This window comes from Phlebotomus papatasi, chromosome 2 (genome assembly GCF_024763615.1).
Source record: "Phlebotomus papatasi isolate M1 chromosome 2, Ppap_2.1, whole genome shotgun sequence".
NCBI lineage: Eukaryota > Metazoa > Arthropoda > Insecta > Diptera > Psychodidae > Phlebotomus > Phlebotomus papatasi.
In genome coordinates, this window is record NC_077223.1 from 43,430,650 (window position 1) to 43,446,008 (window position 15,359).

The window sequence follows — 15,359 nt, forward strand, 5'->3', positions numbered from 1 at the left end:
TGATTATCCAAATAAAATCCAGATTTCTAAAAAAAAAAAAAAAAAAAAATTAAAAACAACTTTTTAAGGACCTAATGAGAATTCTCGGTTAAAGAGCTTATCAAACTCTCCGAACTACTTTAACACATCGCTGTTATTATTGTTGGGTCCCTTTCTAGATTTCGCCTCTTTATAAAAAAAATCTTCAATATCTGTGCAAAATATCTGACTTAATTATCTACTCTTTGATTAGGACTTATCAGTATCATTTTTTACTGTAGTCTCAAATGCCTATCTCTTGCACAAAAAAAAATAAAATAAACTCTTAAATTAAATGCGAGTTGTGGCAATTTGAGCTATCTTAATTGAAGGTCTATTAGTGACATGTTTCGTATATTGACCTTCAAAATCTTTATCACAAATTAATATGGACCAATATTGGCAATGTTTCTTTTTCTTCGAATGAATTCTTCCTTTTGCCCCTTACTTTGCTGCTATGGGTTTCCGTATAATAATACAAGTTGTCCAGCATAACACCGATTCAATTTGAGCATACCGCAAAGATGGGATACTTTGCAACTTTTTTATCATAAATTTCCTAAATTGATTTAAGTCAGAAGAGCGAGAATGAATGTTTGTTACAAATGATGAACGATTTGATTTCTTATTTTGTTGCTTGAATTCAAAGACAGAGCCGTATTTAATCAGATTTTTTCAACTTTTTACCGTTCTGGGTCTTAAACGCTAGGAGATATCGACTCCCAGTCTTAAGGAACCCCATACCCAAGTGAAGGAGTTTTTCCATTGCAGGTTGGTTAACGACACAATAACTTTTGTTTGTAAACATGTCTTCAAAATTTCCTAATATGAGAGAAAGGGAGATGACAAGATCTCTACTCCATTGATTCTCATTGAAATGTCAAAAACATGTTACCAAACAAAAGTTCTTGTGGGTATAAGACGGCGATGGACTTTTGGCGGTATGTGATGTTTCAAAATGAAAAATAAATACAATACAATTATTAGGTTCATAATTCCATCTCACAAAATCCTTGTAAATCCTCAGATTTTCCTCTAGATGGAGCAAAATTAAAATTAATGGTGATTTTTACGAAACTGCTCAGGTTTGTTAAACTGCGGATGAAATTTTTCCACCTTTGTACGCCTTGTTTTTACCGTAAACATTGAACCGAACATAAAATTTTGTACATCCGTGTATAGTTGGGAATTGGATCTTTCATCTACTAAAGCGTGTCCCGGATTTAAATCCCAAATTTTCGACATGAAGTTAGACACAATATGAATTGAGTTTCGTTTTGATTTTTTTTGGCGTTTCAAGAGAATTTCGTCAACTTTTCATTTCTGTAAAAAATAATGAAAAAGGTTGTGTTTTGGCTGAAAAAAGTGATAAAAATGGAGAACCTGCGCAAATTGATCGTGGACACGTACCAAAAGAGTCCAATCCAAAAGCGAGCTATGCTAAAATCGGAAGGATCACCGGAAAGTGTCCATCCACGGTGCGAAGGGTTATATTACGCTTCAAGGAACTCAAGGTTGTTGTTCGAAAGCCAGGATGTGGCAGAAAACCTGGAGATGCAGACAAGAGAATGGAGAAGAGAGTTGGCGCTTTTCCAGAAGTAACCTGGCCTTTCTACAGAATCGCATTTTGGAAAAAGCTCTCCTAAGATTCGAATCCAATTTGTCATATGACATTGCCAGAGCGTTCCAGAATTCCCCTCCAGGATAGCAATTTAACCGGTGAAAAGTGTCTCAGAGCAAAATCTTTATCTGGACTAACAACAAAATATATCCGAAAATCATTGAAAAATTTTGACAAATTCAGAGAAAAGTTAGAAAAACTTCATTTTTGACAGATTTCAGCGGGTTAGCAAAAGAATGAAGGGCGTGGGGTAAAATAAAGAGACAGGTCTCGATATAATATTATTTTAGGAGGGTCATCTAAAGAAAATTTTACAGAATCAAAAAACAGGAAAAACACTTAAAAAACAGAATTTTTAAAATAGAACTAATAGCGTTACTCTCCCGACCCATCACCTATTGTGATCAATGCAGTCGGGCTCAGGAATTCAAGATCTTTCAAAAACATCTAAATTTAACCAAATCCGTTTAAAATTAGACCCTCCAGTAGGGGAATACTGTAACTATATGACAATGTCATATGACAAAAGTTCGTGATAAATTCGAGAACAGGATAATACTAAAGGCCAGGAGCATCAGATGGTTATTGCAAGGGGCTCTATTAAGTTTTTAGTAACTGACATGAATCTGATTTTCGATTAATATTTCCGAATTTACCAGGTCAGTTGAATTTTGACCTTGGATAATTCAAGATGGCGATTTTTCTGGCGATAACTGTCGACACCGATATATTCAGTGAGACTACCTACCTCCAAAAAATATCAAAAAATGAACAAAATCGCCATGGCCAATATTTTGGAAAGTTATAAAACCTCATATTTGACGTATTTTTGGGGAATTGTAGATTGTATACTTGTACATGGGTGCAGACGTTTATCGCTTCTTTTTACCGCGGCCTTACAGTCTATGGTAGAAATCCCTGCAAGGAATTATAAGCCAGACAGTTTTAGACTCTTAAAGAGATCTAGATTCTTTTCCGGCTTATTTTTCTAGATCTCGTGTGGCTCTATAGCACATATGAGTCTAGAAATACACGCTTTCTGCATATTAACTGCTTCGTAATCGTAATAGCATACGATAGGGTATTATGTCAAAGTATTCAAAAATTGTTGCATTTTGCTGTATATTCTGTGACGTCTACTCAAAAGTAGGGGAAATTGAGCTAATTCTAAACCTGCTCTAAATGGAAATTTTTCGCTACGCCAAATGGAAACATAATTGTTTTCATGATAAATACAGTACTAAATTATTATATTAATATATTTTCTATACCACAGTTTCATTATTTAGTTAATTTTGCTCCAAATAAAGCGAAAATCCATTCATATTCACAAATTTTATTTTGTTAATTTCTCAGAAAAATTAAAAGTGTACCTTTTCACCATCGAATTTTCCATCGATCGTCCCTGTTTTCCAATGAAAAACACAATGAGGTGATTGTTGTTTATTCGTTTTGTTTAACATTTATGTCATATTTCTGGCTAATTTAGTTAAATTATGCGCTAATCTTTATTTATAATGGTACACGAAGTTTTCAAATGAAATAATTACCTATTTCGTGAACAAAAAGGGTTTTTCTGAAGTGTCTGCAAATGCTTCAATAGGAAACCCCGGAAATATGATTTTTTTGGAGAGATTTTCTTATTGTTTTAGATGGGAAAGGAGTAAAGACCAGGAATAAGATCATATCCTGCACTCAAGAGCAATACAACAAAAGGTTTTGGAAGCCTTTCGTAGCGGTTTCACTTACAGTGTTTGTCTCCAATTAGACACTTTTCCTTGTCTCCATTTGAATTAATTTATTTCCAATAGAAGCATTTTACACTCTCGTATTTTTCTTGTATTTAAGAAGTTTTCAAATTATATCTAAAGAATTTTCACTAAATAGTAACATTTTTAGAAGAGTCAAGGAGCAAATTCATGTAATTCTCTTCAGAAAAAATAGGAACTTATTGTGTTAAATCTTTAATCAAAGTTAAAGCGTCTGGAAATGGTTTGGAATTAGAACATTTACCCTTCGGTCCTCATTTCGTCTTGATTCACAAAGAGTTTTGTCTTGTGAATTCGAGCTGGGACGAGGTTTCTTATTTCTTGTCAGTGAGTAAAAAGCACTGAATCGAAAACTTGAATAAGTTTGCCAATAATCCTGAGACATTTTTACTTAAGAGCCTTCCAATTCAACAATTTTAATTAGGAAAGACCATTCCATTTGTTCAACAAAACTCTTTTATAATTGTTTTACCATCGATCGCGGATGGGTACGCAGCAAAAAGAATATTAGGAAAATTGGCGGAGAGAACTTACCTTTCAAGTGCACGTGGTTCAACGAAGCGTTCAATTTGTCCAATTAATCAGCAGCAAATCGTCCATTTGAATCGAAGGGCGCGCTGATTGCAAAATCGATACATTAGCGCGGTGCCCCTCGATGCGGAAAATGTGCTGGAAAAGTATGGATAAATTTCGTGAAAGATTGGAAACCAAAAGTAATAGAAGACGTGCAAAAAATGGAAAAAAAATTAGGAAATAAATAAAAGTACCTTATTTTAATGCAATGCGATTCTTTTTTTTATTTTGTTGCAATGCTAAATATACAGAAAAATTGCAATGAATAAGAACATTAGACAGATATTGGATTATATACCCAAAAGTTGTGAGTTTTGTTTCTTTCATTACAAGAAGGTTTGTATATTCACTTGGAAATGATAAAAGTGCAAAAATATATTATGTCAACAGCAATTTAAACTATATTCTCTTTAGTCATAAACTCTCTTCTATCTCTTTTTTTTTATCCTTATTCATTGTTTTTTTTTTGACAATTGTAGTTCGTTTGAAAAGTAACAAATTAAATATTACAGTGAAAGAAAATCTCTGTCATAAATACGGGACTAGTATTAACATAGAATTACTTTTCTTGTCTATTTTTATTTTTATTTATTTTTTGTAAGAGATAGAAAAAGAGAGAATAATGACTAAATATTCAAAGAATACAAATTAATAAAAAAAGAGCAGAACAAGTATTTTTCTCTACTAAAATACGATATTAATATACTTTATCATCGGCCATTATGAAAACTATTTACAGCGTTAGGTGATTTGTTGAAGTTCTTAAATTAAAAAAAGGACAAATGTGTGAATATTTACAGACTTACAACGAATAAACTAATATAGCAATAATACTCTCTGCATTGAAATTTATTTGAAACGATATTCAGAATTACATTTAATAATGATTTCGTCCTTTAATCATTTTTTTCATGTTTATTAAATTGCTACAAAAACATGTAGTTGGAGCATTTGTAAGGAGCTCTCGTCGTTGCTTAATTCTGCAACTTTTTATCATTCATTTTCACGTTCTACGATTTTTTTTTTTTAATTTTTTAGTCATCTATTTTTTTATTTTTTAAAAAATAGGACAAGTATAGTATTTATAATTTATTTACAAATCTTTTTTTTTATTTAATTTTCTTAGGAATAGTCCGAATGAGCAATTTAAATAGCTAAAAAAATGTTTTATATTTATTTTGCGTTTAGTATTTCTTACTATTTCTTTTTTTTATTTAGAAATAATTCAGTCAATAGAATATTTTGTAATAATGTATTAGGTTGTTTTTTTTGTGATGAGCTCATGTTTGTTTCCTTTATATTTTTGTATCTATTTATACTAATAAATAGTTATTTATTCAATTAGTTATTGATTATTTAATCATATTTTCTGTAAATTTGATATTTTCTCCTTTTTATATAAAAAAAAAACATATGCACGTTGTTTGCAAATTCAAAAAAAAAAGATGTGAAAAATTACACTGAGCGATAACAATAAATTTTATCTAATTGCAATAAAATTTTACATTGCTGAATTTTTGTCAACTGTTTAAAAAAGAATTGTAAAAGTATGACAAAATGTTTGTAAATTGTTTTATTGTTCATTGATCAAGTACAAAAGACTCAACAAACAATAAACAACCAAATTACAAACATTTGACAAATTTTTACAAATATTTTTTTTTCCTTCAGAGAAGTTCTGTATTTTCGCATAAAATTTCCCTCAGAATTTTTTTCCCACACTTTTGGCCATTCTCATTGACAAATTCTCCCTTTTTCAAATATGTATAATTCACTTGCTAAAGATTGCATATTTTCAATTATTCGTTATTAATTTCTTCGTCAATTCCTGGAGAAATGAGAAATATTATATAATTCCTATATTTGACTATTGAAATTTCTTTTTCTCGTATGTGTGGGAGGGAAATATAATATGCTCCAGTTTATCCTAAGAAAAAAATAGGTATCTATGCATACAGTGTACTCTCAATATAACTCGTGGGTACAAATCCTTCCTCCCATCCATTCGAACCACACATGCGACGAACTCTGCAAGAATAAATTAAAATAAGAATTAATTACCATAAAATATGCAAACACAAGTGTACAGACACCGTCGGTCGTTTCTCCGATGCCTTCACGTAGGTGCAATAGTCAATGAGGAAGTATGCAGCTGAAAAAAAGAAAAAAAAGGAAAAAGAACTTACCTTGTCCAACCGTCTCCTTGGTCTAATTCAATAACTTGAAGCTCTTCACCTTCAGCCATTGGAATACTTCCTTCACTGGTGGCTGAAATATCAAAGAGTAAGAGCACATTCATAAATTCAATCCACTTTTCTTTTGAAGAAGTATTTGTCAACAGAAGAAGAATCATTTGGATGAGTGGTTAGCTGGATGTACTACAGCTACAGGATGCGTCAAAAATACCAAGTATGTTTGAAGATTGATAGTTTCTGAGACAAAAAAAAACCAGGAAGTTTTATTGGATCAACCCTGATCGATGATTTCTTATTCTCGATTAAAAAAAAACAGTCAAATTTAGGGGAAGGCTTTGAAGCTTCGCACACATTCTAACTTCGAACACTTCATATTTTTCCCAATTTCCTTTAATTAATCTAACCTAGGGTAAATTAAGCTAATTCAAAACCTGCTCCAAATGGAAATTTTTCGCTAATTCAAATGGAAACGTCATTGTTTTCATGATAAATACAGTATTAAATTATTATATTTATATATTTTCTATACCGCAGTTTCATTATTTAGTTAATTTTGCTCTAAATAAAGCGAAAATACATTCATATTCACAAATTTTTATTTGTTAATTTCTCAGAAAAATTAAAAGTGTACCTTTTCACCATCGAATTTTTCATCGATCGACCATGTTTTACAATGAAAAACACAATAAAGTGACTGTTGTTTATTTGTTTTGTTTAACATTTATGTCATATTTCTGGCTAATTTTAGTTAAATTAAGTGCTAATCTTTATTTTTAACGGTACGTGAAGTTTTCAAGTAAAATAATTACCTATTTCGTGAACAAAAAGGGTTTTCTGAAGTCTCTGCAAATGCTTCAATAGAAAACCCCGGAAATATGATTTTTTTGGAGAGATTTTCTTATTGTTTTAGATGGGAAAGGAGAAATGACCAGGAATAAGAACAAATCCTGCACTCAGGAGCAACTCAACAAGGTTTTGGAAGCCTTTTGTCACGGTTTCACTTACACTGTTTGTCTCCAATTAGAAACTTTCCCTTGTCTCCATTTAGATTAATTTATTTCCAATAGAAGCATTTTACACTCTCGTATTTTTCTTGTATTTAAGAAGTTTTCAAATTATATCTAAAGAATTTTCACTAAAAAGTAACATTCTAGAAGAGTCAAGGAGCAAATTTATGTAATTCCCTTCAGAAAAAATATGAATTTAATGTGTTGAATCTTCTGTCAAAGTTAAAGCGTCTGGAAATGGTTCTGAAGTATTACATTTACCCTAATCTTTTCAGGAAATGTGTGATTTAAGACTAGCTCTTAAAAGATATTACCATTAGGTCAGATTCATTAAAGGAATGTGGAAAATATATAAAGTGTTTCCACTTTTCACCCCCCCCCCTTCCCCTCCCCGTTCCCGATACCACTTTTCTCAACACATCTTCGAGTTTTAGACTATTTCTGACAAATGTCGTCACACTGTTTGTCCGTCTGTCCGTCCGGCTGTCGCCAGGTCTAGAGGCCAAGCGGTCAAAGTCGCTATACCTTCGGGGGATCATCTAATATTACTACACTGAGCGAGAGAAATCCAAAAAAGTTAAAATAACATTACGGAAATGTTAATTTTACCCTGCAGTATTGATCTGAAATCTGTGTAAATATTACGCTTTTTAGGTGTATAAGGGTTTGAGTTACCCTTTATGTTCATTTTACCCTTAAAAAGGTGTAAAATTAACATTAAAAAATGTTGATATTTTTTTACACCTAAAAAGTGTTAAAGTTATGGGGACAAAAAGTTAATCGCAGCCTTGTTTTTTCCTCAGTGTATGCAGCATAATAAAATTTAATTTAGTTCAAGTTCTTTATATAAAAGTACAAAATTTAAACTATATTTTTGAAATTTTCATTACAAACGTAAAGTAAGTATGCGCAAAATGAGTTTAGTATCTCTTTAAAGTAGAATAAAAATAGAGAAAAATTATGCTATTTAGAAGTGCGGCGAGTAGCGGCATCATAAGTAGAACCTTTGATGAATCTTCGGAATTAATAATTTGTGTGCCATTTCATAATAGAATTCCTTGAAAATCCTTACAAGGATAACTTAAAATGATCATATTCAATTCAGTAGTTCGTCTTCTGTATAAATATTTTATAATTTCTCCGGAAAAATACACTTGGCCGTATCATTTACGTGCAAAATTATCAAAAAATTCATAAAAGAGGTGACTTTAAAAAATTCTGTACACTGAGAAAAAACAGGGTGCGATTAACTTTTTTTTTCCTCAGAACTTTAACACTTTTTAGGTATAAAAATATATCAACATTTTAAATGTTAATTTTACATCTTTTTAATGGTAAAATTAACATGAAAAGGGTAACTTTAACCCCTAATACACCTAAAAAGGGTAATATTTACAACGATTTTGGATCAATACTGCAGGGTAAAATTAACATTTCCGGATCTCTCAGTGTAGGCTATAATTTTCAATCGATCTCCATGAAAATTTGGGAAAATGATCTTCAATTAATGCCAAAGGAAATAAAAATAATTTTGGTGCAGTTAAAAAAAAGTTGAAAAAAAAAAAGTTTTGGCCGCCACGGCGCCACTGTGCACTGATACTCTTTAATTCAGACCTTAGATTGTAACGTACTCTCCCTGGACAAGTCTAGCATCTGATGACCGTGAGGGCCATAATGCGCTCAAAATTAACAAAATAAAAATTGTTTTTCGAGCCATTCTTGGGTGGTAAATGGTTTGTGCGACAGTGCTAACAGTGTTGGAATGTACACTCCTTCTCGCCGATCTTTCGCCGCTTCTTTTCGGTCGTCTTTGTATCGCGTTTCTTATTTTTCAATAATGTGGAAGATCTGGGATATCTTGTATTTTTGTTTCGGATACATCAGCCAGAATTCGTAAATTGTCTCGATCGGATACTTTCTACAGATCACTTCTCTGCTCTTATTCACACCACTTCGATTACAAAGGGTCTCTAAGCTCTAAGCTGATTTTAAATTGGATAGTCCCATATTGAATTTAATAAATTATATTATTGTGATTCAAAGCCTCAACGTCCTCAACACTAAGAAGCAGATCCTCACGAACAGCTATCTTCCTCATTCGATCTCTATGGAGGTATCTCATCTAGGAAACGTGTACTCATGATGGTATTGTCTTGGTCATTAGGCGAGTATCATGACAAACAGCGTGATGTAATCCCAGGAAAATTGTCTAATTATCTCTCATAATTATTCCCATTTTCATATTCAATATTTTTTGTATTTATTCATAACGACTAAACCATGTATCTTGCTATATTAACTAGTTTTAATTCAGATTTTATGATTTTATTTCCAAATCTTAATAATTTTAAATAAATAATAATTGTATTTGTTTACGCTCCATCTTTCATAAATCACTATCTTGGAAATTACTAAAATTTTGGAAGCCAAATTTTCAATAGAACTTCCCTAAAACTGTATCAGTTTGATTGAAAACGAAAATTTCAATAGGAATAAATTCTATTCATGAAAATTTGACGCATCCTGTATACAATGCATACACAAACCAATGAAATGAAAAAGGATTGGAAGTTTCTCAGGATGTATTCTACATTATTGATAATTCAAATTCAAATTCAGCACATTCACACAAAATCACATTAAAAATTTTCAACAAAAATAATATTATTGAAATTTGCAGAGATACACTTGTGCATGATAAAACCGTTTAGCATAATAACAACAAAAAACATGATAAAATGCGAGACAATGTATGAGAAATGAGAAGTTCTCACCAACAAAAATGCATTTTTTTATGATTTAAAATACACAACCATTCATCAAATTCTTCATTAATATTTTTTTTATAAACACGATATTTGCAGATATCGCAAAGAATTTAGCCTCATGTTGAAGTAGAATGCAACAAAAATATTTCAACAAATCGATTTTTGAAACACATAAAATTATATCAAAATAGTGATTCAAATTCCTGTAGGGAAGCAACATAACAATACAATTTCTCCTACATTCCTTTGGTTGGTGGTGGAGAAGGGAGAGCTCTTTGTTATCATGTTGATAGGTACCTTAGGAATTTTGGTATGGGGAGAAATATATTCCATACAATATGATAATAATTAATGTGAGAACTAGGCCATTTGCAAAATTATTTATGTTCTAGATCTAGAAATAACTAGAAACACACTAAAGATTTGAATAGTAAAAGAGACAATGTAGAAGAAACATAAGGCATATGGTATTCTAAAATCTTTTACTAAAATTTGTCATAAAGGAAAATTTATGTGAGATTTCGCTGCTTGCAAAATTAGAATTTGAATATTCTTTTATGAAGATTTTGTTTGTTTTACAATACTTTAATTATTTATTTTACAAAAACACGGTATGTGATCTCCTGAATAATCCATAATAAGAAATTTTGACTGAAATTATCCCTTAATATAATTATGACAATAATGGGGCAGTTTCGGTAATGCATGATTTTTCAATATTTTAAATCTGGTAATGGGAAATTTGTAGTTTTATTTTGAAGTAATCCAAGAGAAACTATTTGGATTTAGTTTGGTTGGCTTTAATACGGTTCGTAAACGTTTTACAAATGAAACTTGAAAGAAAAATCAGTTGTCTCAAACTACCCCATTCTTTTTTTAAACTTTAAGGACAAAAAGATCAAATATAGGTAGCCAGAAAAAAATTGGACAGATTTTTTAGAACAAAGGGATCCTTGGTGACCCAAATTTTCCTAATTTAAAATTTTATTCGTTTTCAATTAATAAGAAAACTATGTACCAGATTAGGAGAATTAATTTTCGGAAAGTGGAATTTCCAAAACTTAGTCGTTAAAAATCGATTTTTCTTTTCGTCCATCCCGTCCTGTTCGGAGTAAAAGCATTTCTAGAGAAAGAACTTAAAGAGTTATGGACAATTTTCGACAAAGGTCAATGGACGGCTAGAAGTTGAAGATATTAGATGCATTCATCATTCTGAAACATACTCAATGATTCTCTCAAAGCAATAATGAGCTTTAGGAAAATGCAGATTCAATAGGCTCCTTTTGCTCTGAGTATTTCCATAATTCAGTATGGTATGGTTCCGTCTAAAAACTGTCAATTAAAATTTGAAAATGATGATAGCTCCGATGTGAACTTTCAAAATTTGATCATCTTTGGTGATTTTGAAAGCTCGTTAAATGCTACAAATTTTCTGAACACCCCAACCTCACTCGATTTTATCGAAAAGCCAATTTATCGAAAAAGATTTTCGAGAATGCGATGTCGAATATTTCGAAAACTAGAGGATGTGTTTTATGGATCCGACAAACCTTTTAGATCGGGAAAAATTCATGAAGTTGAAATTCACATCGCTTTCTCTGTTTACAGCTTTGCACTCTTCTTCTTCTTTTGAACATTACACCAAACTAAATTTAGTTCAGTCAAATTTCAGATCAAAAGTGTGGGATAGACTTATGCAAAACTTTTGAGAATAAAAAGGATGCAATTTTTGATTTTATGAAATTATACCGAGATAAGAGGTGTGCCAAAGCCATTATTAACGAATTTCGATGTAATTTTGGTTTCCGGAATTTTAAGTACAGACGTTTCTAACAGCAAGTCGCATCGATCCCCAATCAACATCGCTGTACCCTGAAATTGACCGGACTATATCTCTGTTTATAGACCGATTTCTGTGATTTTTTTTTTCATTTGTTGGTTTCAAAATATTTAAAATAAAAAATGGTTAGTGATAAGCCAAGATAAGCTTAAGGTAGCTGAGATAATTTACAGGCGAAATCGGAGTGCTTCAACGATCATTTTTTTTTCGTCAACAGAAATGAGTAAAATTTACTTGAATTTGTACGCATTCTGAGTTACAAATTATCCTGAGTTAGAAACATTCCGATGTCACCTGCAAAGAATCTCAACTACCGAAAACCCATTTGGATCAATGGTCATTTTAGTCATATTAAAATTCGTTAAAAGTATTTTTGTTGCCTATAAGAATGAATAATTCGTCTTAAAATTTTATTATAAAGTTTCATAGTGTAACTTTGGAAAATTTAAATTAAAGGTAAAAATTATTAGAAACCCTTAAAAAATCCCAGTAAAAATGTCCTTTAATTTTTAAATTTTATAGGAATTGGTAAAGTAATATAATAATTAAAATAGTTTTAATGAATAGAATGCAGTAGGGGAAAGTGCCCATGGTTGATACCATTGGAAGCTTCGTAATGACTAAAGTTTTCCTATATATTTCTCAATAAACGTGACTCCGCAATATATTTTAAAAACTGGCCGCTTTTCCATAGTTTTTTAAATATGGTTGCGATGAGTCACATATATATTGTGAAACATAGAAAATTTAGTCATTACGAAGCTTCCAATGGTATCAAGCATGGGCACTTTCCCCTACCCTGATTAAGCAAAAAAAATACAGTGATGCTATTCAACCGCAAACGATAACGATTACCTCAAAGTCATGTGAAAATAAAATATATACAGAATATCAAATAGGGGAGACCGGGGAGTTTTGGGACACTTTTTCATGTTTTGACTTTGAGACAGTATTCCAAACAATCACGATAATGTATTACAATTTAGTGCGGTTTATATACGATACTTATGATTATTGACTTCATAAAAAGTACTCGATAGAACTTGGAAAACAGCTCAGTTTTCTCGGAGAAGACAAAACATTTAACTTGCCGCTTTGTCCCAAACCTCCCGGATTTGGGGCAGTATGGGACACAAAAGGGGATGTTTGGGACACATTTTTTCTCGCATAATTTCTAACAGAAATAAAAATGTTTAACCTTTTATGTCATACTTAGAAATTAATATCAATATTATTTGTACAATAGAGTCATTTTTTGTCATTCACTTATTTAATGTATTTTCTTCTTATTTACTATCCTAATTTCCTTTCTCTTTTAATCAAAATAATGGAATCATCATCATCAAATTCCTCAGACGAGTAAATTCTTTTGACACTTTTACTTTTGAACTCATTGGGGGATTCCTGTTTGATTTTACGACAACTGCATAGTAACTGTTTTTTCTTGTTTATCTAGATGAGCATGAGCTCTCGCCTTGCCTTTTCTGAGGAACTTGTGAGAATTGTAGCGTATACTGCTCGAAAAATTTTCGAGAAAATAGTTTTTAACGGGATTGGATATATGTCGAATATCAACAGGAGAAGAAATTATTGATTCCCAAGACATTGATGGTTTAATTGGCTCTCTAGGCAACTGCTGAACTGCTAAAGTTTCCACAAGAGGGAGATTTCCACACTGGTAAAAATAAAAGGGGCAAATTGACCCTTTTCAAAAGGATGGATCGTATTTGACCCTTTGAAAGGTTCACTTTTGTATCTCTTGAAATTTAGTATGCACATTTATCACGAATAATCATGTTTTATTGTAAACTTATTACTGATATCATATTTCTCTCATCTGAGCGAACACCAAAGATCACTTTTTCATTGTTTTTTTATTCGTTTATTCCGGAATTAAATAGATGTCAAAACCGTGACCCTTTCGAAGGGTACCTGGTGACCCTTTCAAAGAGTCAAATATGATCCATCCTTTGGAAAAGGGTCAATTTGACCCTTTTATTTTTACCAGTGCAGTAGAAATTGGGAATTACTCTCCATTTTGATAGTAAAGATTTGCGCGCCACTTACAATCTTGTCAAAAATCAACGTCCCATTCAGCCCCGTTCAGGTGTCCCAAACATCCCCGCGGGTAGTTTTGGTATTTAAAACTTTTAAGTAAAAAACAAGATTGTATGTTCACGGAAACTTTTCCAAATATATGTTCCCAGATTACACTGCTAGTTAATGAAATAGAAAAGTTTTGATTATATAACGCTGATATAAAATAGACAGAGGAAAACTGAGACGTCAAAATATACAACTTTTATCAATTTAAAAAAAAAATGTTCATAGAATTGAGGCAAAAGAACTGAGGATATCCATTCTTTTAGTCAAGATAAGGTAAGGTACTCTCTAGTCGGCCGTTTAACAAGTCGGCCACTATGTGTTCTTCAAGTCGGCCGGTGGAATTATTTATTCATATTATATAATTTTGCAATAATATTCCAGGAGTTTTATAACATCATAAGGTCAATAATTGTATAAATAACACAAATGACCGAGAATACAAATGAAATTAGACATAAAACATTAAAAAAAATTATTAAAAGTCAGTGGATTCAAATTTACCTTAAGCAATATTGGTCATTTTTCAGCATATTTTGATGTTCTTTATAATATTCACGACATTTTTTCACAAAGAGTTATTCCATTTATTACCTGTACAGATTACTTTAGCAGTCAAATTTTGAGTCAAACCGCAAGTTGAGAACTTTAACTAACTCACTGTGCAATAAATTTATTTTCATTATTGATAAAAATATTAATTTTCTGTCTTAAATGTGAAGGTGTGAAATTTTAAAGCCATGTTCCTCAATTCGGCCGGCTAAATAAAAGAATAAAAAGAATTTTTCCCTTACAATTTTTTGTTTTCTTAAAATTACTATTCTTTAAAGGTTTTCTTTCTTTCTTTCTCAATATCCTTTTCTAGTCCGTAAAAACGTTACGGGCTTTTAAAATTTGAAAAATGAGTGGCCGACTAGAGGAACCCCAGGTGGCCGAGTAGAGAAACGCTTATATTGAAGTGGCCGAATTGAGGAACACTCTACATTTTTAAAACATTTTAATTTTTTAATAATCTAAAATTATTTTATCTCCAAATAAAGTGTACAATCAGATGGACAAAGATCTATACTACAACTTAGGGTGAAAATTTGATCAAAACAGGCAAATTAAATGTCCTTTTACATAAGTTTTTCATAAAACCCATCCTTAAGTGGCCGACATACAGTCCCTTACCTTATATCTTAATATTGCCTACGATTGATTAATGGTCAAATCCCATTTATTTCAATAATTAATGAAAAAATCGCCTCGTCCCATACTACTCCTGTTCCAAACCTTCCCAGTCTCCCCTACAGAAAAAGAAACTGCCTTCAACAAGTTATTTTCACATATCGGGTTAATATTTAAGAGGCTATATATCACAAAATGCATTGAAATATTCAAAATTATGGCTCAAATTTAATGTCTTGTTTCAAAAGTTTTGCATAAATCTTTTAGTCGTTCATCATTCACCACACTCCCACGT

At 31.5% G+C, this 15,359-nt stretch overlaps 1 protein-coding gene across 4 annotated transcripts in view; it reads right to left on the reverse strand.

The window, feature by feature from the left end:
* Positions 1 to 4,179: 4,179 nt before the first annotated feature.
* LOC129801200 (formin-binding protein 1) overlaps positions 4,180 to 15,359 on the reverse strand; it is a 55,266-nt gene continuing 44,086 nt past the window's right edge. For all 4 annotated transcript variants that reach the window (XM_055846004.1, XM_055846007.1, XM_055846006.1 and 1 more), the window contains exons 11-12: positions 6,168 to 6,249; positions 4,180 to 6,009 (exon numbers count right to left, since the gene is read on the reverse strand). In XM_055846004.1, the coding sequence (XP_055701979.1) occupies positions 5,928 to 6,009; positions 6,168 to 6,249 (164 nt within the window). In that variant the 3' untranslated portion in view covers positions 4,180 to 5,927. The remainder of the gene's footprint in view (positions 6,010 to 6,167; positions 6,250 to 15,359) is intronic.